At 44.7% G+C, this 26,248-nt stretch overlaps 3 protein-coding genes and 2 pseudogenes across 3 annotated transcripts; 1 reads left to right on the top strand and 4 right to left on the bottom strand.

Moving 5' to 3' along the window:
* Positions 1-1,545: 1,545 nt before the first annotated feature.
* LOC124682490 lies at positions 1,546-2,238 on the bottom strand. Its single transcript, XM_047217162.1, has one exon. It carries the CDS (start codon positions 2,236-2,238, stop codon positions 1,546-1,548), a length of 693 nt encoding a protein of 230 aa, XP_047073118.1.
* Positions 2,239-5,820: 3,582 nt separating this feature from the next.
* Positions 5,821-6,513, bottom strand: LOC124682489. Its single transcript, XM_047217161.1, has one exon. It carries the CDS (start codon positions 6,511-6,513, stop codon positions 5,821-5,823), a length of 693 nt encoding a protein of 230 aa, XP_047073117.1.
* A 6,456-nt stretch (positions 6,514-12,969) lies between these two features.
* LOC124682488 lies at positions 12,970-13,663 on the bottom strand (annotated as a pseudogene).
* A 2,938-nt stretch (positions 13,664-16,601) lies between these two features.
* LOC124682487 lies at positions 16,602-17,296 on the bottom strand (annotated as a pseudogene).
* Positions 17,297-19,615: 2,319 nt separating this feature from the next.
* Positions 19,616-23,572, top strand: LOC124682361 (protein FAR1-RELATED SEQUENCE 5-like). The gene is made up of 5 exons (XM_047217075.1): positions 19,616-19,821; positions 20,527-20,619; positions 20,709-20,833; positions 21,107-22,851; positions 22,930-23,572. The coding sequence occupies exons 2-5, from the start codon at positions 20,541-20,543 to the stop codon at positions 23,381-23,383; spliced, it is 2,403 nt and encodes an 800-aa protein (XP_047073031.1). The 5' UTR covers positions 19,616-19,821; positions 20,527-20,540; the 3' UTR covers positions 23,384-23,572.
* Positions 23,573-26,248: the final 2,676 nt, after the last annotated feature.

Here is a 26,248-nt window from a genome sequence, read left to right as displayed (position 1 = left end):
AAATAGCATGACCATACTGCAACCCGCAGAAGTAGCCTTCTTCGTGGTCTTCTTGAAAAGTTTCTTGGCCTTCTTCGCCAAACGAGTATAAGATTGGATGTTGGCTTGAACAGCTGCATCATCTCCTTTTCTTAGAGCCGCTTGCAGCTCTTGGATGATGGCCTTCATCTCTACGAAGATCTCTTGCATGATGCTGCAGAGATCCAACAGCTCAAGAGAGCTATCCATCTCTCCAGTCAACATCTTCCCAACTTGGTTGCTTGGCAGGCCAATAATCTCTTCAACACCGTTGTAGATGTCTCCAAGCCTCCTCAGACCATCACACATCGTGCCGATGGTGGTGGAGGAAGAGATGCTTGCCTCTAGGCTCAGCAGCTCTTGCTCGACTTCGGCCTCGTTGGCCTGAGGCCTTGAAGGCAAACTTATCGATCTTAGGTGGAAAGCCATTTCTGATCTTGAAGGTTTTCTCTGTATCGTACTTGAAGAGAGGAGGAGGTGGAGGAGGAGGGACTTCTGGTTTGATGTGTCTACCATTCAGCTGAGGTCTATATATACAGAAGATGTGTATAAGCGGTAGCATTTGATTGGTAGACAGAAAGAATATGGCCATTATATCTCCCAGATGCTGTCTGCTGTGCTTGAGATCTGGCAGATGCATAGATGATTCCAACATCAAAGTCGTCTCATGTTTAGTACATTTTTTAGTGTGTCCGCTGTCCTCGAGTTGAGCCAGCATATTATCATGTTCCGCTATTGTCAGCAAGAACCAGCAGTGCAGTGTAGTCGGATGGGGGATCTTGGCATAATTGAATGGATGCACGCTCATTCTAGTATTTAATGAATTGGTAACCCAACATTTAGCTATTGACATATGTGTTATTCTGGCTACTGCCCATCCTCAATTCGCAATTGTAATCTCTATACTAGACACTTCTCCACTTCTGTTATATGTTCAGCACACAGCTCTTCTTTTGTTTGGCAAATGAACATCCTTGCTAGTGTATCGAGAACGATATGTAAACAAGAGAAATTTTGTGCGACTCCATCTTGATAATTTTTTTCTGATAATCTAAAGAAAGGGAATTTTTTAGAGGTGCATGGTTGAGGCTTTTTTGGGCCTCGACATGCTTGAGTGTTACGTATGAAGATTGTAGAAACTCATTTTATTTAAAACAAGTTGCACATGCATTCTGAAACTAGAAATATTCAACTGCAGTGCCAGACTGCACATCAATGTGCTGGAGGTTGTGGTGGTGAGGAATCTTGGAACAGGCTTAGCCCTTGTGACTTCGACCTGTCATGTTTAATGTACGCCCAACATGATCCACGAACCAAGGATACTGCAATAAGTATATATACTTAGATCACAAAGCACATCTTGAAGCATGAAATGGGCAAATGGATCAAAACTTTGTTTTTTCTCTATAATTTCCTGTACATCTGTATTCTATACATAATTACATATTGGGAAAACTGTACCAAGATCAGCTAGTCCTCAAAAAGGCGGATGCCAATCACAGGCTGTCAAGAGTGGTGTGGAAGTATCTATGAGCTAAGAATGTTCAGGAGAGAAACCCTGATGTGGACTAATTTCCTGAACAAATGTCCTGCAGCATTCTCAAGATCTCCAATACTGCACTCTAACTCCTGCAATAGATCCTCCTGGCAAACAACTGCCTTCTTCTTGTGAAATACTTTGGAGACAAGAGACTGTTTAGGCATATCGATTTCCTTCGACAAGAGATGGACTGAGGACTCCAGCAGAGATACGGATATCTCCCTAGCCTTGGTAAATAGCATGACCATACTGCAACCCGCAGAAGTAGCCTTCTTCGTGGTCTTCTTGAAAAGTTTCTTGGCCTTCTTTGCCAAACGAGTATAAGATAGGATGTTGGCTTGAACAGCTGCATCATCTCCTTTTCTTAGAGCCGCTTGCAGCTCTTGGATGATGGCCTTCATCTCTACGAAGATCTCTTGCATGATGCTGCAGAGATCCAACAGCTCAAGAGAGCTATCCATCTCTCCATTCAACATCTTCCCAACTTGGTTGCTTGGCAGACCAATAATCTCTTCAACACCGTTGTAGATGTCTCCAAGCCTCCTCAGACCATCACACATCGTGCCGATGGTGGTGGAGGGAGAGATGCTTGCCTCTAGGCTCAGCAGCTCTTGCTCGACTTCGGCCTCGTTGGCCTGAGGCCTTGAAGGCAAACTTATCGATCTTAGGTGGAAAGCCATTTCTGATCTTGAAGGTTTTCTCTGTATTGTACTTGAAGAGAGGAGCAGGAAAGAGGGACTTTTGGTTTGATGTGTCTACGGTCTACCATTCCGCTCAGGCTTATTTATACAGAAGAAGCATACATTCAGGAGTATTTGATTGTTGGACACGAAGAATCATGCCATTTCATTTCCCAGATGCTGTCTGCTATAGATGGAGATCTGGCAGAAGCATAGCGATTACAACAACAAAGTCGTCTGATGTTTAGTTCATTTTGTTAGTCTGTTTGCTGTCCTAGAGACGAGCCAACGTATTATCGTCAGAAAATGGCAGCAAGAACCAGTTGTATATTGGTGAAATTGTTGATCATGATGGCTAACCTGGCATTTTGCTGTGAGGTGTCACTCTGACTAGTATCCTGTTATCAATACTATAGGATATGGTCTCTAATGAATTGAATCCTCGTGCTTTTGAGCTGGCATGTTTTGGAGATGGAAGACAAGGTCAACCAGACAAGGATCATTGGCTTGCCATTGGTTCAAGATTGTATCCCCCACTTTTTCAGATTGAGCCCCCTACCGTGTGAAAAGCATCACTATTTTATGCCCAACCATTACGGAAATGATCTCTTAATGTTTTTGTCTCCCTGATCACTGCATTTTTCATTATGTTTCTTTACGCAATCTTGTTACTAGTTAGTCATACTAATTGATTCTCAAACATGATGATCTTTCTTGTTGGTGAAGTTTTAATTAAGCACAACTTAATCCCACTAAATTTCTCTCTTTTCTTTATTTTGCTTCTGTGGCCATTCAAATCAACTGTATGCTCGAAAAGTGGTGCATAGAACAAGGTTTTTGATTCGCCGAGCCTAGTCGAATCGCCGGCCCTCCGGCTCGGCGATTAGTTGCCATAAGTCGCGTGTTGCCCTGATTTTGAGAAAACGACCTGGTGATTAGTTGGTGACTATACAACAACTCAAAAACCTTGGAATAGAAGTATATACCTCCCGGTCGAGAAAACACCAAGAGAAATATTCCGCCTATGATGACGCATGCATCCGTAGGCAATGGAACTATCATAAAATTAGGAAACAAAGTATTCTCACCTCTGGGCATTTTAACTTCTCTGTACACAAATTAGTTTGAATGATCGAGCAATTCCTTTGAAAGGTGGTCTCCAATCACATAGACTCATAGAAGTGTGTCTAGAAGCTGAGAGTATCGTTCGCAAGAAAAAAGCAGCTGAGACTATACAAAAGGGAAACACCAGTGCTGTATCAATTTTCTTAACATACTCCCTGCTGCTCTCCTGATGAATAATATCCAACTCCAATCAGTACGCAGCTGTTTCAGCTTGTATACAATTGCTTATCATCGCAAGTTTATTTGACAGAAGTTGCATGGCTCAAGTAGCGAGATAGTCATCTTCCACCCTCTTGTAAGTAATCTGGTCATCTTAGTTAGTACTCATTCTAAACAGAAAATTATTGGCTCACTTCTTTCATATATTCTTGTGCCTTCTTCACTGAGTGGATGCAGGAAAGACAGTTTCCTGGCTCGAACGAACAGTTAACAGTGATCTTCAACCCGCTATTTTCTCGTGTCGGACTGTAGAGTTCTAGCAACAAGAAACCATTCAAGATCTGCAGCTGTTCGCCAGCTCCTATACCATCTGTGAGATCAGTAGAACAAGAAGGAAAACTCACAGACTGTAGATGGCGAGCCATGATTAAAAATCGAAGCCAGTATGCTATTGTATGGAGCCTGCGTGCTTATCACATTTCTTCTGTATGGAGCCAGAAGAGCAGAAACGTCGAGAACTAGAGGAACAAAGGAACTCCCAAGGTATCAGCACCATCCACCATTCCATCCTCCCTTTGGCTGCTCTGTTCTTATAACAGCCCAGTAATCTCAATCTGCGTTGGCAGACAAGAAGAATCTTGTGATCGTGCACAAGACAAGCTAGTGGTCTGTTAATTACAAATTTTCTTCTGCAGACGTGTCTAGAGTATCATCGACAAAATTTGATTAATTTGATCTGATCATGCATCATCGCTGGCATGCTTAAGCTTCCCAAACATCTGGTATATGATCTGAATATGATAATGTGATGCGTTGATATTCCAAGAGAAGCCATGTGCTTTTGAGATTCTTCAACTGAGCTTGTCGATGTGCCATTGCATGCACTAATATTGAAATTTAATACGGTTGAAACTTCTTGGATGAATAAATTGTTTGATGGAAATACATGAATCTATAGTTGGATTGGATTATGGAATTGGTTTTTCTTGTTCTTGCTTTCAGTCTGAGGGCTGCCCATGGGCCAGGCCAGAATGGGCTTTGATCAGAATTGGCAGTCCAACATGTCAATGCGATCGCAGTTCATTGGCCAAAATGTGCCCGAAGGGTAGACTCCGCCCAAAACACAAGATGTAAAAGATGACAAATTGGAGTTGCGGAAGATGAAGAAACAGAGGTTGCAAACCGAGCGCCGCTGCAGAGCTTGTGGTCCAGGTCGCTCCAGCGCCCCTCATGCTTCCGCTGTCTGCTATTTCTCCACAAGGTAGCTCTCTACTCCCTGACCTTCATATAAGTTGCGCAAATTCGCAATTGTGATCTCTATACTAGACACTTCTCCACTTCTGTTATATGTTCAGCGTGTTGTGAAGTGTACAAGTAGATTGCCTAGCCCTTTCCATCAGTTATTCTAAAAATTATCTCTTCTCCCCCCTCTTCTCGCAGCCGCAGCCGCCGCCCGCCCCGGCACCCCGCCGTCCCGCGCCCGGCCGCCGCCGCTGCCTCTTTGCCTCTCTACACGTGTTGACTCTCTTCTCCCGTCACACGGGAGTGGGGGTGTTGTGAAGTGTACAAGTAGATTGCCTAGCCCTTTCCATCAGTTCGGACTTTTGGTTCAAGTGGCTAGTGCATGAAGCTTAACACAACGCACAGTTTTTTATTTATTTTTGTTTAGCAAATAAAACATCCCTTGGCGTTAGTATATCGAGAATGATATGTAAACAAGAGAAACTTTGTGCAACTCCATCTTGATAAATTTTTTTCTTATAATCTAAAGAAAGGGCAATTTTTTTAGAGGTGCATGGTTGTGGCTTTTTTGGGCCTCTGGATGCATAATATTGTACATTGTGACATGCTTGAATGTTACAGATGAAGATTGTAGAAACTCATTTTATTTAAACAAGTTTGCCCATGCATTTTGAAACTAGAAATATTCAACTGCAGTGCCAGACTGCACATCCATGTGCTGGAGGCGGTGGTGGTGGTGGGGAATCTTGGTAATTAAATTGATTTATTCTCCTATGAACAGGCTTAGCCATTGTGACTTCGACCTGTCATGTTTAATGTACGCCCAACATGATCCGCGAACCAAGGATACTGCAATAAGTATATATACTTAGATCAGAAATCACATCTTGAAGCATGAAATGGGCAAATGGATCAAAACTTTGTTTTTTCTCTCTATAATTTCCTGTACATCTGTATTCTATACATAATTACATATTGGGAAAACTGTACCAAGATCAGCTAGTCCTCAAAAAGGCGGATGCCAATCACAGGCTGTCAAGAGTGGTGTGGAAGTATCTATGAGCTAAGAATGTTCAGGAGAGAAACCCTGATGTGGACTAATTTCCTGAACAAATGTCCTGCAGCATTCTCAAGATCTCCAATACTGCACTCTAACTCCTGCAATAGATCCTCCTCGCAAACAACTGCCTTCTTCTTGTGAAATACTTTGGAGACAAGAGACTGTTTAGGCATATCGATTTCCTTCGACAAGAGATGGACTGAGGACTCCAGCAGAGATACGGATATCTCCCTAGCCTTGGTAAATAGCATGACCATACTGCAACCCGCAGAAGTAGCCTTCTTCGTGGTCTTCTTGAAAAGTTTCTTGGCCTTCTTTGCCAAACGAGTATAAGATAGGATGTTGGCTTGAACAGCTGCATCATCTCCTTTTCTTAGAGCCGCTTGCAGCTCTTGGATGATGGCCTTCATCTCTACGAAGATCTCTTGCATGATGCTGCAGAGATCCAACAGCTCAAGAGAGCTATCCATCTCTCCATTCAACATCTTCCCAACTTGGTTGCTTGGCAGGCCAATAATCTCTTCAACACCGTTGTAGATGTTTCCAAGCCTCCTCAGACCATCACACATCGTGCCGATGGTGGTGGAGGGAGAGATGCTTGCCTCTAGGCTCAGCAGCTCTTGCTCGACTTCGGCCTCGTTGGCCTGAGGCCTTGAAGGCAAACTTATCGATCTTAGGTGGAAAGCCATTTCTGATCTTGAAGGTTTTCTCTGTATTGTACTTGAAGAGAGGAGCAGGAAAGAGGGACTTTTGGTTTGATGTGTCTACGGTCTACCATTCCGCTCAGGCTTATTTATACAGAAGAAGCATACATTCAAGAGTATTTGATTGTTGGACACGAAGAATCATGCCATTTCATTTCCCAGATGCTGTCTGCTATAGATGGAGATCTGGCAGAAGCATAGCGATTACAACAACAAAGTCGTCTGATGTTTAGTTCATTTTGTTAGTCTGTTTGCTGTCCTAGAGATGAGCCAACATATTATCGTCAGAAAATGGCAGCAAGAACCAGTTGTATATTGGTGAAATTGTTGATCATGATGGCTAACCTGGCATTTTGCTGTGAGGTGTCACTCTGACTAGTATCCTGTTATCAATACTATAGGATATGGTCTCTAATGAATTGAATCCTCGTGCTTTTGAGCTGGCATGTTTTGGAGATGGAAGACAAGGTCAACTAGACAAGGATCATTGGCTTGCCATTAGTTCAAAATTGTATCCCCCACTTTTTCAGATTGAGCCCCCTACCGTGTGAAAAGCATCACTATTTTATGCCCAACCATTACGGAAATGATCTCTTAATGGTTTTGTCTCCCTAATCACTGCATTTTTCATTATGTTTCTTTACGCAATCTTGTTACTAGTTAGTCATACTACTTGATTCTCAAACATGATGATCTTTCTTGTTGGTGAAGTTTTAATTAAGCAAAACTTAATCCCACTAAATTTCTCTGTTTTCTTTATTTTGCTTCTGTGGCCATTCAAATCAACTGTATGCTTGAAAAGTGGTGCATAGAACAAGGTTTTTGATTCGCCGAGCCTAGTCGAATCGCCAGCCCTACGTCTCGGCGATTAGTCGCCATAAGTCGCGTGTTGCCCTGATTTTGAGAAAACGACCTGGTGATTAGTCGGTGACTATACAACGACTCAAAAACCTTGGAATAGAAGTATATACCTCCCAGTCGAGAAAACACCAAGAGAAATATTCCGCCTATGATGACGCATGCATCCGTAGGCAATGGAACTATCATAAAAGTAGGAAACAAAGTATTCTCACCTCTGGGCATTTTAACTTCTCTGTACACAAATTAGTTTGAATGATCGAGCAATTCCTTTGAAAGGTGGACTCCAATCACATAGACTCCTGAACGACTGCGAGTTGAAGGAGATCTACCTGCATGGTCGATGGTACACATGGTCGAACGAGCGTGAAACCCCCACGCTTGTTCGGCTTGAGCGGGTGTTTTTCACGTTGGCTTGGGAGGAGCTCCACAGTAGCTGCAGCTTGCGCAGCTTGGCGACGGTTATGGCAGACCATTGCCCCCTCCTCCTTGACTGTACCACACAGTCGGCGGGGCGGAAGAGGTTCCAGTTCGAACATTTCTGGCTGCGGCTTGATGGGTTCGAAGAGGTGGTCCAGAGCGCCTGGGATGTGGTCCAGGGAGACACTGACCCCTTCCGGCGGCTCACCGCTAAGTTGAAACTCACTGCGCACCGTCTTATGAGCTGGAGCGACAAAAAGGTTGGATGCATCAAACTGCAGCTTATGATAGCGCGGGAGGTGGTGCTGAGGTTGGACACCGCCATGGAATCCCGACTGCTCACCCCCGATGAGCGTCGACTCCGGGCGCACCTCAAGCAAGCTTACCTAGGGCTGGCCTCACTCGAGCGGACGATGGCTCGCCAGCGGGCAAAGATAGCATGGCTAAGGGAGGGGACGCCAACACGGCCTTCTTCCACCAAGCATGCGGCCTACGAGCGCCGGAAGAACGTGATTCATAGTTTGAGGGTGGATAACGCTGTTCTCTCCAACCACGCGGCCATGGCTGAAGCTACCTTCGCGCACTTTGAGGGCTCTCGCTGGGCACTTCGGTGGCGAGGGCGCACTCGCTGGATTTGGATTTCTTGGGCACCACACCAGAGGACCTATCCGAGCTCGAGGTAGCGTTCACGGAGGAGGAGGTGTGGGAAGTAATCAGACACCTGCCACCAGGCAAGGCGCCCGGCCCCGATGGGTTCACGGCTGAGTTCCTCCAGAAATGTTGGGTCGGCTGAGTTCCTCCGAAATGTTGGGGGGTGGTCAAGGCTGAATTCATGGCGGCTTTTGACAAGCTTTATACGATGTGTGGGCGCGGACTCCAAGGCCTTAACCAGGCCCTCGCTGGTCCCGCTGCCCAAGCGCCCGGACGCCATGGCGCTAGGCGACTACGGGCCGATAAGTCCGATTCATATCTTTGCCAAGCTGGTGGCGAAAACTTTGGCCACTAGGCTGGCACCTCGGATGGAGTCGCTGGTGGATCGCAACCAATGCGCCTTCATTCGCAAAAGGTGCATCCACGACAACTTCATGTTGGTACAGAGGGAAGGAGCCGAGGGTGATGCTGAAGCTGGACATTGCTCGGGCTTTCGACTCAGTATCCTGGGGCTTCCTCATGGAGGTTCTCCAGAAGTTAGGGTTTGGGCCGAGGTTCCGAGAGATTGTCTCTCTGCTACTGGCCACGGCCAGTACTCGGTGATGCTCAATGGCGAGCCAGTGCCCCCGATCCAGCATCGGAGGGGACTGAGACAGGGGACCCCTGTCGCCATCGTTGTTTGTCCTAGTGATGAACTCGCTCAACAAGGTGCTCGCCAAGGCAGCCGAGCTGGGTATGCTGCGACGGTTGGCGCGACGGGACCTGGTGACCTCGGTGTCGCTATATGCGGATGATGTGGTGATCTTCTGTCACCCGGATGAGGCAGAGTTGAGTGCGGTCCGCTGGATCCTGGAGCTTTTTGGGCAAGCTTCCGGCCTACGCACCAACTTCGCTAAGTGCTCGGTGTCTCCTATTGCTTGCTCGGATGAGGTAGCTGTGGCTGCGGCGGGGCACATGGAGTGCCAGCTAGCGGCTTTTCCGGTGAAGTACCTGGGCATTCCCCTGTCTATTAGGCGGTTGTCGGCCGAGACTTTCCAGCCGCTTTTGGACAGGCTAGCTGACAAATTGCCGACATGGCGGGCATCCATGATGCCGCAAGCTGGACGTTTGACGCTGATCCGAGCGGTGCTCGCGGCAATCCCGCTGCACCAGCTAATGGTACTGGCCCTGAACAAAAAGACCCTAAAACAGATCAACAAGATCCTGCGAGGGTTCCTCTAGGTGGGCCGGGCAGAGGCCAATGGAGGTCACTGCCACGTGAACTGGGCAAGGGTGTGCCGGCCGCTTAACCTAGGGGGGTTGGGGATCCCCGACCTTGCACGGATGGCCATAAGCCTTAGGGTGCGTTGGCTATGGAGGATGCACACGGACCCCCAACGGCCATGGCGCGGGCTGGACATGCAGTTCTCGAAGGCGGAGCTGGACATCTTCGCGGCCTCCACCTTGATGATTGTGGGTAATGGGGAGTCCGCGCTCTTCTGGGAGGACCGGTGGCTGGACGGCAGGTCCATCAAGGAGATGACACCAGAGGTGTTCGCGCTAGTTCCTAAACGGCGCAGGAAGGTGCGTACGGTGCGTCAGGCACTGGTAGACCGCACTTGGATCCCCAACATAGCTGGATCACCGAGTCCCCTAGCACTATGGCAATATGTGCAACTATGGGTCAGACTGAGGGATGTCCAGCTTTCGAGGGAGCAAGACACGATGTCCTGGTTGTGGACGACGGACGGACGGCCAGTACACCTCCCATTCTTGGTATGAGGCCCTCTTCCAGGGGGGATCACCTCAGCATCATGGGAGCTGAACTGGAGATCCTGGGCGCCTCCTAGGGTGAAATTATTTTTATGGCTGGCCTGTCTGGACAAGTGTTGGACGGGTGAGAGGTTGGCGCGTCGTGGTCTACCACATGCGCCCAGGTGCCCGCTGTGTGACCAATCCGAGGAGACTATGGCGCATCTACTCACCGGATGCTCATTCTCCAGGACGATCTGGTTCGAGGTCCTCTCATGGATCCGATCTACCTCTGGGCCTCCGGATTCGGAGGGGGACTTCGTGGAGTGGTGGTCGCAGGCGGTGCGGACCGCTCCCCGCCAGTTGCGCAAAGGTACATCGTCGGTAATCATGCTCACGGCGTGGTGGATCTGAAAGCACCGGAATGCTGTGATCTTTGACAACGCACAACCCTCGGTGCCTTCCCTGCTCAACGATATCAAGACCGAGGCGCAACAGTGGGTGAGCGCGGGGCCCGGGGTGTCCGCCAGATCATCCCCTAGACTAGGTCTCCTTTCTTGGGTCGAGTTGTAGTGCGGGGTGTTGGTCCCTTCGTGGACTTGTACATATAAACTTTTTCCTATCTATCAATGCATCGAAACGCAAGTCTTTTGCGTTTTCACGAAAAAAAAAGAAGTGTATCTAGAAGCTGAGAGTATCCTTCACAAGAAAAAAGCAGCTGAGACTATACAAAAGGGAAACACCAGTGCTGTATCAATTTTCTTAACATACTCCCTGCTACTCTCCTGATGAATAATATCCAACTCCAATCAGTACGCAGCTGCTTCAGCTTGTTTGCTTATCATCGCAAGTTTATTTGACAGAAGTTGCATGGCTCAAGTAGCGAGATAGTCATCTTCCACCCTCTTGTAAGTAATCTGGTCATCTTAGTTAGTACTCATTCTAAACAGAAAAGTACTGGTTCACTTCTTTCATATATTCTTGTGCCTTCTTCACCGAGTGGATGCAGGAAAGACAGTTTCCTGGCTCGAACGAACAGTTAACAGTGACCTTCAACCCGCTATTTTCTCGTGTCGGACTGTAGAGTTCTAGCAACAAGAAACCATTCGAGATCTGCAGCTGTTCGCCAGCTCCTATACCGTATGTGAGATCAGTAGAACAAGAAGGAAAACTCACAGACTGTAGATGGCGAGCCATGATTGAAATCGAAGCCAGTGTGCTATTTTATAGAGCCTGTGTGCTTATCACATTTCTTCTGTATGGAGCCAGAAGAGCAGAAACGTCGAGAACTAGAGGAACAAAGAAACTCCCAAGGTATCAGCACCATCCACCATTCCATCCTCCCTTTGGCTGCTCTGTTCTTATAACAGCCCAGTAATCTCAATCTGCGTTGGCAGACAAGAAGAATCTTGTGATCGTGCACAAGACAAGCTAGTGGTCTGTTAATTACAAATTTTCTTCTGCAGACGTGTCTAGAGTATCATCGACAAAACTTGATTAATTTGATCTGATCATGCATCATCGCTGGCATGCTTAAGCTTCCCAAACATCTGGTATATGATCTGAATATGATAATGTGATGCATTGATATTCCAAGAGAAGCCATGTGCTTTGGAGATTCTTCAACTGAGCTTGTCGATGTGCCATTGCATGCACTAATATTGAAATTTAATACGGTTAAAACTTCGTGGATGAATAAATTGTTTGATGGAAATACATGAATCTATAGTTGGATTGGATTATGGAATTGGTTTTTCTTGTTCATGCTTTCAGTCTGAGGGCTGCCCATGGGCCAGGCCAGAATGGGCTTTGATCAGAATTGGCAGTCCAACATGTCAATGCGATCGCAGTTCATTGGCCAAAATGTGCCCGAAGGGTAGACTCCGCCCAAAACACAAGATGTAAAAGATGACAAATTGGAGTTGCGGAAGATGAAGAAACAAGAGGTTGCAAACCGAGCGCCGCTGCAGAGCTTGTGGTCCAGGTCGCTCCAGCCGCCCCTCATGCTTCCGCTGTCTGCTATTTCTCCACAAGGTAGCTCTCTACTCCCTGACCTTCATATAAGTTGTGCAAATTCGCAATTGTGATCTCTATACTAGACACTTCTCCACTTCTGTTATATGTTCAGCGCACAGTTTTTTTATTTTTGTTTAGCAAATAAATCATCCCTTGGCGTTAGTATATCGAGAATGATATGTAAACGAGAGAAATTTTGTGCAACTCCATCTTGATAAAAAATTTCTGATAATCTAAAGAAAGGGCAATTTTTTTAGAGGTGCATGGTTGTGGCTTTTTTGGGCCTCTGGATGCATAATATTGTACATTGTGACATGCTTGAATGTTACAGATGAAGATTGTAGAAACTCATTTTATTTAAACAAGTTGCCAATGCATTTTGAAACTAGAAATATTCAACTGCAGTGCCAGACTGCACATCCATGTGCTAGAGGCGGTGGTGGTGGTGGGGAATCTTGGTAATTAAATTGATTTATTCTGCTATGAACAGGCTTAGCCCTTGTGACTTCGACCTGTCATGTTTAATGTACGCCCAACATGATCCGCGAACCAAGGATACTGTAATAAGTATATATACTTAGATCAGAAATCACATCTTGAAGCATGAAATGTGCAAATGGATCAAAACTTTGTTTTTTCTCTCTATAATTTCCTGTACATCTGTATTCTATACATAATTACATATTGGGAAAACTGTACCAAGATCAGCTAGTCCTCAAAAAGGCGGATGCCAATCACAGGCTGTCAAGAGTGGTGTGGAAGTATCTATGAGCTAAGAATGTTCAGGAGAGAAACCCTGATGTGGACTAATTTCCTGAACAAATGTCCTGCAGCATTCTCAAGATCTCCAATACTGCACTCTAACTCCTGCAATAGATCCTCCTCGCAAACAACTGCCTTCTTCTTGTGAAATACTTTGGAGACAAGAGACTGTTTAGGCATATCGATTTCCTTCGACAAGAGATGGACTGAGGACTCCAGCAGAGATACGGATATCTCCCTAGCCTTAATAAATAGCATGACCATACTGCAACCCGCAGAAGTAGCCTTCTTCGTGGTCTTCTTGAAAAGTTTCTTGGCCTTCTTCGCCAAACGAGTATAAGATTGGATGTTGGCTTGAACAGCTGCATCATCTCCTTTTCTTAGAGCCGCTTGCAGCTCTTGGATGATGGCCTTCATCTCTACGAAGATCTCTTGCATGATGCTTGCAGAGATCCAACAGCTCAAGAGAGCTATCCATCTCTCCATTCAACATCTTTCCAACTTGGTTGCTTGGCAGGCCAATAATCTCTTCAACACCGTTGTAGATGTCTCCAAGCCTCCTCAGACCATCACACATCGTGCCGATGGTGGTGGAGGAAGAGATGCTTGCCTCTAGGCTCAGCAGCTCTTGCTCGACTTCGGCCTCGTTGGTCTGAGGCCTTGAAGGCAAACTTATCGATCTTAGGTGGAAAGCCATTTCTGATCTTGAAGGTTTTCTCTGTATTGTACTTGAAGAGAGGAGGAGGTGGAGGAGGAGGGACTTCTGGTTTGATGTGTCTACCATTCTGCTGAGGTCTATATATACAGAAGATGTGTATAAGCGGTAGCATTTGATTGGTAGACAGAAAGAATATGGCCATTATATCTCCCAGATGCTGTCTGCTGTGCTTGAGATCTGGCAGATGCATAGATGATTCCAACATCAAAGTCGTCTCATGTTTAGTACATTTTTTAGTGTGTCCGCTGTCCTTGAGTTGAGCCAGCATATTATCATGTTCTGCTATTGTCAGCAAGAACCAGCAGTGCAGTGTAGTCGGATGGGGGATCTTGGCATAATTGAATGGATGCACGCTCATTCTAGTATTTAATGAATTGGTAACCCAACATTTAGCTATTGACATATGTGTTATTCTGGCTACTGCCCATCCTCAATTCGCAATTGTAATCTCTATACTAGACACTTCTCCACTTCTGTTATATGTTCAGCGCACAGCTCTTCTTTTTGTTTGGCAAATGAAACATCCCTTGGCGTTAGTGTATCGAGAACGATATGTAAACAAGAGAAATTTTGTGCGACTCCATCTTGATAATTTTTTTCTGATAATCTAAAGAAAGGGATTTTTTTTAGAGATGCATGGTTGAGGCTTTTTTGGGCCTCGACATGATTGAGTGTTACGTATGAAGATTGTAGAAACTCATTTTATTTAAACAAGTTGCACATGCATTCTGAAACTAGAAATATTCAACTGCAGTGCCAGATTGCACATCAATGTGCTGGAGGTGGTGGTGGTGAGGAATCTTGGAACAGGCTTAGCCCTTGTGACTTCGACCTGTCATGTTTAATGTACACCCAACATGATCCACGAACCAAGGATACTGCAATAAGTATATATACTTAGATCACAAAGCACATCTTGAAGCATGAAATGGGCAAATGGATCAAAACTTTGTTTTTTCTCTATAATTTCCTGTACATCTGTATTCTATACATAATTACATATTGGGAAAACTGTACCAAGATCAGCTAGTCCTCAAAAGGCGGATGCCAATCACAGGCTGTCGAGAGTGGTGTGGAAGTATCTATGAGCTAAGAATGTTCGGGAGAGAAACCCCGATGTGGACTAATTTCCTGAACAAATGTCCTGCAAGCATTCTCAAGATCTCCAATACTTGCACTCTAACTCCTGCAATAGATCCTCCTCGCAAACAACTGCCTTCTTCTTGTGAAATACTTTGGAGACAAGAGACTGTTTAGGCATATCGATTTCCTTCGACAAGAGATGGACTGAGGACTCCAGCAGAGATACGGATATCTCCCTAGCCTTGGTAAATAGCATGACCATACTGCAACCCGCAGAAGTAGCCTTCTTCGTGGTCTTCTTGAAAAGTTTCTTGGCCTTCTTCGCCAAACGAGTATAAGATAGGATGTTGGCTTGAATATCTGCATCATCTCCTTTTCTTAGAGCCGCTTGCAGCTCTTGGATGATGGCCTTCATCTCTACGAAGATCTCTTGCATGATGCTGCAGAGATCCAACAGCTCAAGAGAGCTATCCATCTCTCCATTCAACATCTTCCCAACTTGGTTGCTTGGCAGGCCAATGATCTCTTCAACGCCGTTGTAGATGTCTCCAAGCCTCCTCAGACCATCACACATCGTGCCGATGGTGGTGGAGGGAGAGATGCTTGCCTCTAGGCTCAGCAGCTCTTGCTCGACTTCGGCTTCGTTGGCCTGAGACCTTGAAGGCAAACTTATCGATCTTAGGTGGAAAGCCATTTCTGATCTTGAAGGTTTTCTCTGTATTGTACTTGAAGAGAGGAGCAGGAAAGAGGGACTTTTGGTTTGATGTGTCTACCATTCTGCTGAGGTCTATATATACAGAAGATGTGTATAAGCGGTAGCATTTGATTGGTAGACAGAAAGAATATGGCCATTATATCTCCCAGATGCTGTCTGCTGTGCTTGAGATCTGGCAGATGCATAGATGATTCCAACATCAAAGTCGTCTCATGTTTAGTACATTTTTTAGTGTGTCCGCTGTCCTTGAGTTGAGCCAGCATATTATCATGTTCCGCTATTGTCAGCAAGAACCAGCAGTGCAGTGTAGTCGGATGGGGGATCTTGGCATAATTGAATGGATGCACGCTCATTCTAGTATTTAATGAATTGGTAACCCAACATTTAGCTATTGACATATGTGTTATTCTGGCTACTGCCCATCCTCAATTCGCAATTGTGATCTCTATACTAGACACTTCTCCACTTCTGTTATATGTTCAGCGCACAGCTCTTCTTTTTGTTTGGCAAATAAAACATCCCTTGGCGTTAGTGTGTCGAGAACGATATGTAAACAAGAGAAATTTTGTGCGACTCCATCTTGATAAAATTTTTCTGATAATCTAAACTAAGGGAATTTTTTTTAGAGGTGCATGGTTGAGGCTTTTTTGGGCCTCGACATGCTTGAGTGTTACGTATGAAGATTGTAGAAACTCATTTTATTTAAACAAGTTGCACATGCATTCTGAAACTAGAAATATTCAACTGCAGTGCCAGACTGCACATCAATGTGCTGGAGGTGGTGGTGGTGGTGGTGGTGGTGGTGGGGAATCTTGGTAATTAAAATGATTTATTCTGCTATGAACAGGCTTAGCCCTTGTGACTTCGACCTGTCATGTTTAATGTACACCCAACATGATCCACGAACCAAGGATACTGCAATAAGTATATATACTTAGATCACAAAGCACATCTTGAAGCATGAAATGGGCAAATGGATCAAAACTTTGTTTTTTCTCTATAATTTCCTGTACATCCGTATTCTATACATAATTACATATTGGGAAAACTGTACCAAGATCAGCTAGTCCTCAAAAGGCGGATGCCAATCACAGGCTGTCAAGAGTGGTGTGGAAGTATCTATGAGCTAAGAATGTTCAGGAGAGAAACCCTGATGTGGACTAATTTCCTGAACAAATGTCCTGCAGACATTCTCAAGATCTCCAATACTGCACTCTAACTCCTGCAATAGATCCTCCTGGCAAACAACTGCCTTCTTCTTGTGAAATACTTTGGAGACAAGAGACTGTTTAGGCATATCGATTTCCTTCGACAGGAGATGGATTGAGGACTCCAGCAGAGATACCGATATCTCCCTAGCCTTGGTAAATAGCATGACTATCCTCGCAACCCGCAGAAGTAGCCTTCTTCGTGGTCTTCTTGAAAAGTTTCTTGGCCTTCTTCGCCAAACGAGTATAAGATTGGATGTTGGCTTGAACAGCTGCATCATCTCCTTTTCTTAGAGCCGCTTGCAGCTCTTGGATGATGGCCTTTATCTCTACGAAGATCTCTTGCATGATGCTGCAGAGATCCAACAGCTCAAGAGAGCTATCCATCTCTCCATTCAACATCTTCCCAACTTGGTTGCTTGGCAGGCCAATAATCTCTTCAACACCGTTGTAGATGTCTCCAAGCCTCCTCAGACCATCACACATCGTGCCGATGGTGGTGGAGGAAGAGATGCTTGCCTCTAGGCTCAGCAGCTCTTGCTCGACTTCGGCCTCGTTGGCCTGAGGCCTTGAAGGCAAACTTCTCGATCTTAGGTGGAAAGCCATTTCTGATCTTGAAGGTTTTCTCTGTATTGTACTTGAAGAGAGGAGGAGGTGGAGGAGGTGGGACTTCTGGTTTGATGTGTCTACCATTCTGCTGAGGTCTATATATACAGAAGATGTGTATAAGCGGTAGCATTTGATTGGTAGACAGAAAGAATATGGCCATTATATCTCCCAGATGCTGTCTGCTGTTCTTGATATCTGGCAGATGCATAGATGATTCCAACATCAAAGTCGTCTCATGTTTATTACATTTTTAGCTTGTCCGCTGTCCTCGAGTTGAGCCTGCACATTATCATGTTCCGCAATTGTCAGCAAGAACCAGGGCAGTGTAGTCGGATGGGGGATCTTGGCATAATTGCATGGATGCACGCTCATTCCAGTATTTAATGAATTGCTAACCCAACATTTAGCTATTGACATATGTGTTATTCTGGCTACTGCCCATCCTCAATTTAATCCTGCTATGCTGCTTAAAAAAATTCAGGCTATTGCTTCTGTTGCTAATCAACTGAACTATATGATAAAAAGGTGCAGAACAATATCATCTCCAGATTGAGGGAAATAATAAATGAATAATTAGGAGATCTTTCCGTCGAAAGTAATTGGGACAACTATGATGATGCATTCGCCTATAAACAATTAATCAAGTCGGCATCATGGGAAGTACCAATTTTCTTGTTTTCCTTGATATGCATTTGCACTTATCTGTACACTGAGGGGCTTCTTTTAAAGATGGATTCCAATCTAAAATTCCAGAGATGTGAATCTATAGGCTAAGTTTACTTGGAAAAAATCATATTTTCTGGAAGAACTAGTTAACAGATCCTATGCTCTCAATGTGTGCAGTTTCTACACTGTACTGTAGATACAGCTGTTCTCTTCTATAATTTCATGGTGATTGGAGACCTGTTCCCTCCACCAGTCATCACAATTTGCTTGGACACAAGGTGCATACAGTTTTGTTTGAAGCATTGACACGGTTATCTCCCTCACTCCGGTAAGTATTTTGGCCAGTCTGTAGTGCTCCTTGTCATCAATTATCTATCTTCTCAACTTGCTTCAGATGCTCTTGCATAATGCATGTTTGTTTGAACCAAGTGCAGCTGTTCACCATTCATCATTCAACTCACTGCTCTCTTGCATGCTACTTCAGTGATCAAAGCAACAATGCAGAGCAGTAGTACCTACCTATGTGGAGACCGCGGGAGGCTAGCCTAGTTGCTGAACAACCCCATGGTCTCATCAATGCAGATGTAATCAGGCCATCTTAGATTGCATTGATGGTCGCCGAAAGTGAAGAGGCAGTCATGTTTAGCTCTGCGTCTGTTCTTCGATCCTGATTTTGTCGGCCATAAGCTAGACATGCTTAGGAATGGAAACTAGTCGGTACTTGCAACTGCTATCTTTTCTCTGGATGGAGTTTGAAGAGAAGATGTGGTGACGAGTGAGAGAACCAGAGAAACTTCCATGCAGGTTCCTCTTTACTTATGACAAATAAAGAATCTGCGACAATAAGAATCTTGTGAATCGGCACAAGACAAGTTGATGCCATTTTCTTTCTGCAGGTGTCTCAAGTATTGGCGGCAAAATTTGATTCCGCTCGTGCAGCATTGCTGGCTGGGCTGGTAGGTGTCTGAAACATTTGGTATCTCAGCTGAATTTTATATTCTGATGCATGACAAGATCTCCACTTCTGCTCCGGTGCTCCTCTCCTAGAAAAATTCTGGGCGCATAAAACACAACAACGGTGGAGATATTTCCATACCTGTTTGTAAGCGGGGCCACGATCATAATTTAAGTGTTGGTCCATCGTCTGTATGACCTGTGTTGTGTTGTACCTCGTTTTTGTACGTATCTACGGTCACGTTGGCGTATACCAGGTTTTGTTCAAAACAAGGCATGCACAACGTGGGGTGGTACTTAGGCGGATAAGATCGTTAACTGGTCACATGATCTTTTTATCTTCTTCTTACACGACGTATACATAACGTATCAATACAGACGGGTATACTTAGCTAGATATGGATTTCTGCGCACTCAACATAGAAAAAACAATCCAACTATAATCCTTATACTTTGTTTAGGGGGAGCACCGGAGCAGGCCTCCAAGATCTCGAGAGAAGCCGGGGCGCACTTGTATGAGATCTGGGCATAACGTGCGATCGAAGGATCGAGTATTCTGGACCATTTGATGTCAAATCTGTGGCACAGATCGGGCTTTTAGATCTGGTGGAACATTTTTGCATCAAACACCCCATTCTACTCCATATTTCAGTTCTGTATCCTTCCATCCCCACGCGCTCTGTTCAGAACTTCAGCCCTAGTTCCCAAATCCACCTCCAGTCCAGGCGAAGCCGACGGCGATAGTGGTGTTCCGCCGTTCCCCATCCTGTGCCGGCGTGTACCGACGGAGACAACGGCATTCCTTCCTTCTTCCCCTCTCTCGTGCGGCGGCAATGGAGGCCTAGCGACGGTGGCTGCAGCTCGTCAAGCGAGCTTGGGACGGCGCCACAAAATCGCCCACGGTTCGTTGTGCTTTTTCCTGAAATCTATTGAGTTCCTTATCTAATTTGGGCCCTGCTACTAATATCTTACATTCTCCGACAAGGATTCAAAAGGAAACTACACAGTTTTGGGTTCTGTCGTTTTCACTCACAGTAGTAACTACTACCTCTGTTCGGTTTTAACTGACGCATGGACACATCACAAATGAAGTAGCAGTGGTTCTAATTAAGGTCAATTAAATACAAATGGAGGGAGTAATATTTGTAACTATTTTTATACCAGTTCTGATAATGAAATGAATAGAAAACTTTGCTGCATTACATTATGCTCTTTGGTATGAGAAATATTCAGATATGCCTATGTTCTTCTAATTTTCTTCACTTCTAGGTTTCTGTAGAAGAACATGTTAATTCACCTAAATTACCATGCAATAATTAGGACGCGAAGTGTATACACCGATGGCAGGAATCTTCTTTTATGGCACCATGTATTTCTTCCTAGTTTTCCACCATGTAGTGAAATCAACTTATTTTTAATCTGATTTTGATGCTTTATGGTATGTAATACGGTCAGTTAAGTGGTTCAGTAACCTTCTCTAATATGAATGCATTACCTTTATACATGATCCGGTTCTTGGCATGTGTCTTGTGTTGTACTCACGATAGGAAAAGAGAAAAAGAATTCATTGGATTTTACTGTCCTGTTACTGATATGAACTAATGCAGAATTGTTCTTCTAAATGGAGGTTACCAGTGCAACCTCACCATCACCAATCCTTGCATGCCCGGCCAATCCGCGTACCGTACCAACTATCTCAGGTAAGTTTTTTGGTGTCAATAGTGCCAATATTTCTGGTTCTTCATGACAATCATGTGTGCTTCAGCTCAGTCTTTTATTTATTTTGCAGACTCAGTCAATAGCTTGGGAATGACAGAATTAAGTGATGCCAACTCTTTTTCAGAGATTAATTCTAGGATGCTTCCTCTTAGTGAATTCTCTACACCCAAGAAGAGACAATGCTTTTCCCAAGATGTAAGTGTACTGCTGATTGTATGCTTTTTTTGCACAATTCAAATCTACACTTTATAGTGGTCACTGGCTTTCGAGTGTTTACGTTTGGCATGAGCACATGAGATCTCATAACTATATTTTCTCAAACTGAAGAAACAAGTGCTATTACCCGAAAACCACGATGAATGTAAATCTCTAGAATCATTTGGCATGTTTGATACAGAGAGCTTACATGCATATGTGTGCTCGATCTTCGTAACTATGAAAGCTGTGTTGACCTGTTCATCTTTCCAGGGCTCATTGCATAAACCAGTGTGCGACGAGGCAATAAAACCAATAGTAGGCATGAGATTTGATGACATTGCTTCTGTAGAGGCATTTTACAAGAACTATGCACACCACGTGGGATTTGGTGTCCGTCTTGGGTCACAAAGGATGGTGAACAATGTAATTCACTGGAAGCGTTTCTTATGCGCAAGGGAGGGATACCGTTCCACAAAAGATACTCATACTGTTGACTACTTGGATAAAAATGCTTCAAATAAAAGGCGCAAGGTCAAAATAACAAGGTGTGGATGTGATGCTCATATTTACGTCAATCGGGATAGTGAAGGCAAATACAACATAGCTTCAATGGTTGAGCACCACAATCATGAACTAGTGTCCCCTAGAAAGCAACACCTGATTAGATCAAACAGGAAAGTAAGTGAGAGAGCCAAATTAACACTATTTGATTGCCACAAAGCTAGCATTGGACCAGCCCAAGCATATAGGTTACTTCATGTTGGTGCAGGTGCGTTTGACGGTGTGGGATGCACGAAGAAAGACTTGCAGAATTACTATTCAGAGTTCAAAAATAAAATCAAGAATTGCGATGCTCAAATGCTAGTGGACCAGTTTGGTAGATTGAAGCAACTCAATGCTGCTTTTTTCTTTGAGTATGATGTCGATGAAGATGGTACATTACGTTTGTTTTGGGCAGATGCAACTAGTAGGAAAAATTACAGTCATTTCCATGACGTGCTGTCCTTTGATTCCACATACAGCACTAACCAATACAACTATATCTTTGCACCATTCACTGGTATCAACCATCATATGCAAAGTGTATTTCTGGGTGGCGGATTTTTACTGAATGAGGCAACAGAGGACTACAAATGGTTGTTCGAGGCATTTCTTAAATCCATGGGTGGGGTCGCTCCTGGAGTTATCATAACGGATGAGAGTGGCAGCATGAGGAATGCTATCGAGGCAATTCTCCCTAACACAGTGCATCGGTTGTGTATGTGGCACATTATGCGGAAGGTTCCTGAGAAGGTCCCGCTGGAATTAAGAACCAACGAATATTTCTACAAGAGGTTGAATTCTTGTGTGTGGAATTCTGAAACACCTACAGAATTTGAGGAAAGTTGGAAGAATGTAATGTTAAGATTTGACTTGGAAACTAATGAATGGTTTGGAAAATGTTACCATATCCGTGGGTCATGGGTGCCGGCATACTTCATGGACATTCCCCTAGCTGGTATTCTCAGAACCACCTCCAGGTCAGAGAGTGAAAACTCATTTTTCAAGAATTTCATTCGTCGCAAGCTTGCTTTTGTTGAGTTTTGGCTAAGGTTTGACACAGCCCTGAAATGTCAGAGACAAGAGGAGTTGGTTGCTGACCACACGAGCTTACACACAACACCCAGATTGATGACATGTTGGGAAATAGAAAGACATGGTAGCTTGATATTCACTCATGAGGTTTTTAACTTGTTTCAGTCCGAGGTACTTGCTGCTAGAGAGCATTGTGATGTCCAGGACACAAAGGATGTGGGGGATCTGAAAATCATGTCCGTTAGTGATCAAAGTCACCCAAAAAACAGGGTAAGAGAAGTTAATTTACAAACAACAACCATGATAACCAAATGTTCGTGTATGCTTTTTGAGAACAAGGGAATTGTGTGCCGCCATGTCATACGTGTCCTGAGGGGAGCAAAGATAAATGAACTTCCAAATTTTTATATACTTAAAAGATGGGAGAAGATGTGCAAAAGGTAATGTTAATTCCATACCTATAGTGAATATTTGATTGATTTAAGACTGTTCACGTTCTAACTTGTATTTTCCTGTAGAGACATTGTCTATGATGGAGATGGAAATCCACTTGATGATAATCCCATTGACTATGTTGACATGGAAACAAGACGAAAGATCTCGGTAGCACGGAACAAATTCGAAGATCTCATCCAACATGCGAAAAACTCAAGTGGGGGACTGGACTTGCTCCATTCGGGTCTATGTGATTTGGAATCAACTATTTCCCAGTCTACGCTTGCTGTAGCTCATACTTCACAACAAGAACAAGAATCATTTGTTGGTAGCTCCTTCCCTACCCAAGTTGATATCCTAACACCTACCAATATCGACGCAAGAGGCACATGCTCGAGAATTAAGGGCCATCGAGACAAGGAAAAGAAGGCACAACCAAAGAAAAAATTAGGTGTTACTGTACGGGTGCCACGCGTTTGCGGCACATGCAAAGAACTTGTGCTACATGACAGCCGTAAATGTCCGAAGAAAAAATGAAAATGTTTGTCTTTTCAAGGTCCTTAAATCACTGTATATAAGCTAGTGTTGGATTGTTCATCGATTGACATCTCATGTTGTTGGGAGCTCTGTATACTATGTAGTGAGCTGAAAAACTGGTTCAATGGGCATAGTAACTCGTCAGCACATATGTTCTAAATTCACTTATGAATTTCTCTGTTGATTCAATAGCTGGTATGGATTTAAATGTTAATAGTGGGGACACAGAAAAGAGTACATAGATTAATTACCTAATATTTTGAATGAACCACTTCTTCTCAGGTACCAATTTCCTGAATGTTCAGTCTTTTATTTCCATAGATAGATGAAACATTCAGTTTCTGTTGGGAAGCATTACATCAATCTCTCATACATCTTAGTGTTGAAGCACATTCACGGTTCATTATCTCAATGCTGAAAATGCAATGAAGTGTGGAATGCCCAGCTCAGCTGGCCTACTGGTCCATCTCACAAGCTAGTAAACTGCTTCTCTGATTTTGTAACTACAATCAGTGACATGCATACAGAACTTGCTTTGCTCACAAGAAGACTTTACTGTTTGCGTATATAGCTAAATTTTAGCATAGCAATCATCTAATACAAGATCACATACATCTGGATAAACAAAATGTCATGATACACTAGAGATGCAAGTGTGAATACGATGCCGGGCCTCCTGCTCTGCACTCCTCTTCTTTTTTTTGAACAAGGCACTCCTCTTCTTCTGTAGAGATTTCTTTAAGCCTCCACCCTTCTTCCGCTTCGCCGTCGTCCCAGCTGCGGACTCTTGCCTCATCCGCTTCCTTGCTCTGGTCTCAACCCCATAATCTGCAAGTTGCAATTAATAAATATAAATCCTTAAGCATATTGTTCTGAGCCCTATGGTGCAAAATCCTCTTACTTGTGTGCACCTCTCCAGCAGGTGAATCCCATCATATCATCACCTTCTATAAAACAAGAAGACACAAAGATAAGCTTAGTAAGATACCACAACCACCACACAACCTTTGTGTGAGCAATTTTCAGGTTTTCTGTTAGCAAAGGAAGAACAGACTTACTGTGCAATATCAAGTTTGCAGGACAACAGTATTCTTCATGTTTATGTGCTGACGATTGGAGTAAGCTGCGGCTTTCCTTATTTTCTTGTGATGACCCTTCCTAGGAGCATGCACCATTAACCTGTGATGCTGATCCATGTATGCTATGGCTAATTTCCTTGTCGTCGTGTGACCCTGTGGGCTGAAGTTCTCATTTTTCTTGAATGGCAAAGCCAACCCACTAATATTTCCATTTTCCAGGCTTCATCTGGGAGGGGAGGTGGGTTTCTTTGTTTCTCCAGATAGTCGTCCACCCAGTCTACAACATAATGCCATCAATGTGGGATCAAATATCGAAAATTAGAACAATATCTAGATCATCCAATCCGAAATAAAGGTACCTGAAAAGTCTATCTCGCAGCCGTGCGGATGTGGATCGGGATCTTGTTGCGCGGGGAAGAGGATCTACCAGCAAGATCTAGGGGCGGACCAAGTTGGCTTGACGCCCTGTAGCCACCATCGCTAGGACGCCATTGTCGCCACATGAGAGAAGGAGTGATGGAGCTGTCTTCCTCAATACACATCGGGGGGGACCAGGTGGGGATGGATTGATACAACATCTGGAGCCGCCGCCATCGCCGACGGCTTCGCTGATGTGGGAACAGGGTCGACTAAAACGTGATGGTACAGGAAGATGCAGAAATAGAGAGGATAACGGGGGCTTGTATACAAAAATGTTCCACCAGATCCAATAATCCGATCTGTACCACATGTTCCACATCTAATGGTCCAGATTGCTGGATCCTACCATCGCACGCTATGCCACATCTCATACAAGTCGTGCCCGAGAGAAGCCATGTGCTGTGAAGAATTGTATTTGGTACATACGTGCATCCAGTTGAGTAAATTTGTAAAATCGAAAAAGAAGCAAACAGAGAAAGAAAGGCAGTGATGATCGAAGTACACGCAAAAAAAAGAGAGAGAGAGAAAGGCAGTGATGATCGAAGTATCGGTGCGGTGAGGCAAGTGCTCCTGAACATTTGGGATTGACCCTGGCATCCAGTCCAGCCCGCTCCCGCTCTCCGTTCTTTCTCCACAAGGTCACTCTCTGGCCTCTGACGTTACTTAATTTGTCTACATTGTATTGTATTACCAGCTTTCTCGGTTGCTGGTTTTGTTCAGGGCACAGCTATTGTAGTAGCATATAAACCCACTTGTTGGTCTTAGTCTCTTTTGCACCTGAGCATGTTTTGCGCTAGTAGATATAGCTCAAATTAGTGTTGGCACTTTGTTATCCCTAAGAGCACGCAGAAATTGAGATGGTTTTGGTTGTATCTTGACTTTGCAAAACATTTACAACAACAATAACAACATCATAAATCCATGTGACAGCCAAACATGAAATTTGGAGATGGTATTTAGATTCAATAAAATGTGCTGGAGATTTGTAGCAAATGAAATGAAATCATGGGAGCCAAAGGAGCTCTTTGAGGCCCGACCTGTTTCCTCCTCTTGCCTCCGCGTGGCGACGGGGGGAAACCCTAGATAGCCGCCGCCGCCAGCCCCCCACCCCTCCTTCCTCCTCCCGCCGCCGCCATGGGGCGCGGCGGGCTCTGCCTGGTCGTTGTCGGCGGTGGCGGGGCCTGCTCATCCCCTGGCGTGGTGGATCGGCGCGGGAAGGATCCTCCCCAGGTTGGGTGTGGTGCGCTCGCCGGGCACCACGACGTGTTGGCTACTCGATGCGCCGCGGCGTGAGGGGCGCGCCGGGCGTCGTGAGCGGCGGCGCGCCTAGGGCATCAGCGGCAGACGGTGACCTGGGTGCCGGTCT

Source organism: Lolium rigidum, chromosome 1 (assembly GCF_022539505.1).
Source record: "Lolium rigidum isolate FL_2022 chromosome 1, APGP_CSIRO_Lrig_0.1, whole genome shotgun sequence".
Lineage (NCBI taxonomy): Eukaryota > Viridiplantae > Streptophyta > Magnoliopsida > Poales > Poaceae > Lolium > Lolium rigidum.
This window is presented reverse-complemented; position numbering and strand designations above follow the sequence as displayed.

Bases quoted from the DNA above. Each gene is read 5' to 3' on its own strand.
- LOC124682361 (XM_047217075.1), top strand. From the start codon at position 20,541: ATGGAGGTTACCAGTGCAACCTCACCATCACCAATCCTTGCATGCCCG. The intron at 20,620-20,708 runs GTAAGTTTTTTG...TTTATTTTGCAG, and splicing joins TACCGTACCAACTATCTCAG to ACTCAGTCAATAGCTTGGGA. The intron at 22,852-22,929 runs GTAATGTTAATT...ATTTTCCTGTAG, and splicing joins TGGGAGAAGATGTGCAAAAG to AGACATTGTCTATGATGGAG.
- LOC124682489 (XM_047217161.1), bottom strand. From the start codon at position 6,513: ATGGCTTTCCACCTAAGATCGATAAGTTTGCCTTCAAGGCCTCAGGCC.
- LOC124682490 (XM_047217162.1), bottom strand. From the start codon at position 2,238: ATGGCTTTCCACCTAAGATCGATAAGTTTGCCTTCAAGGCCTCAGGCC.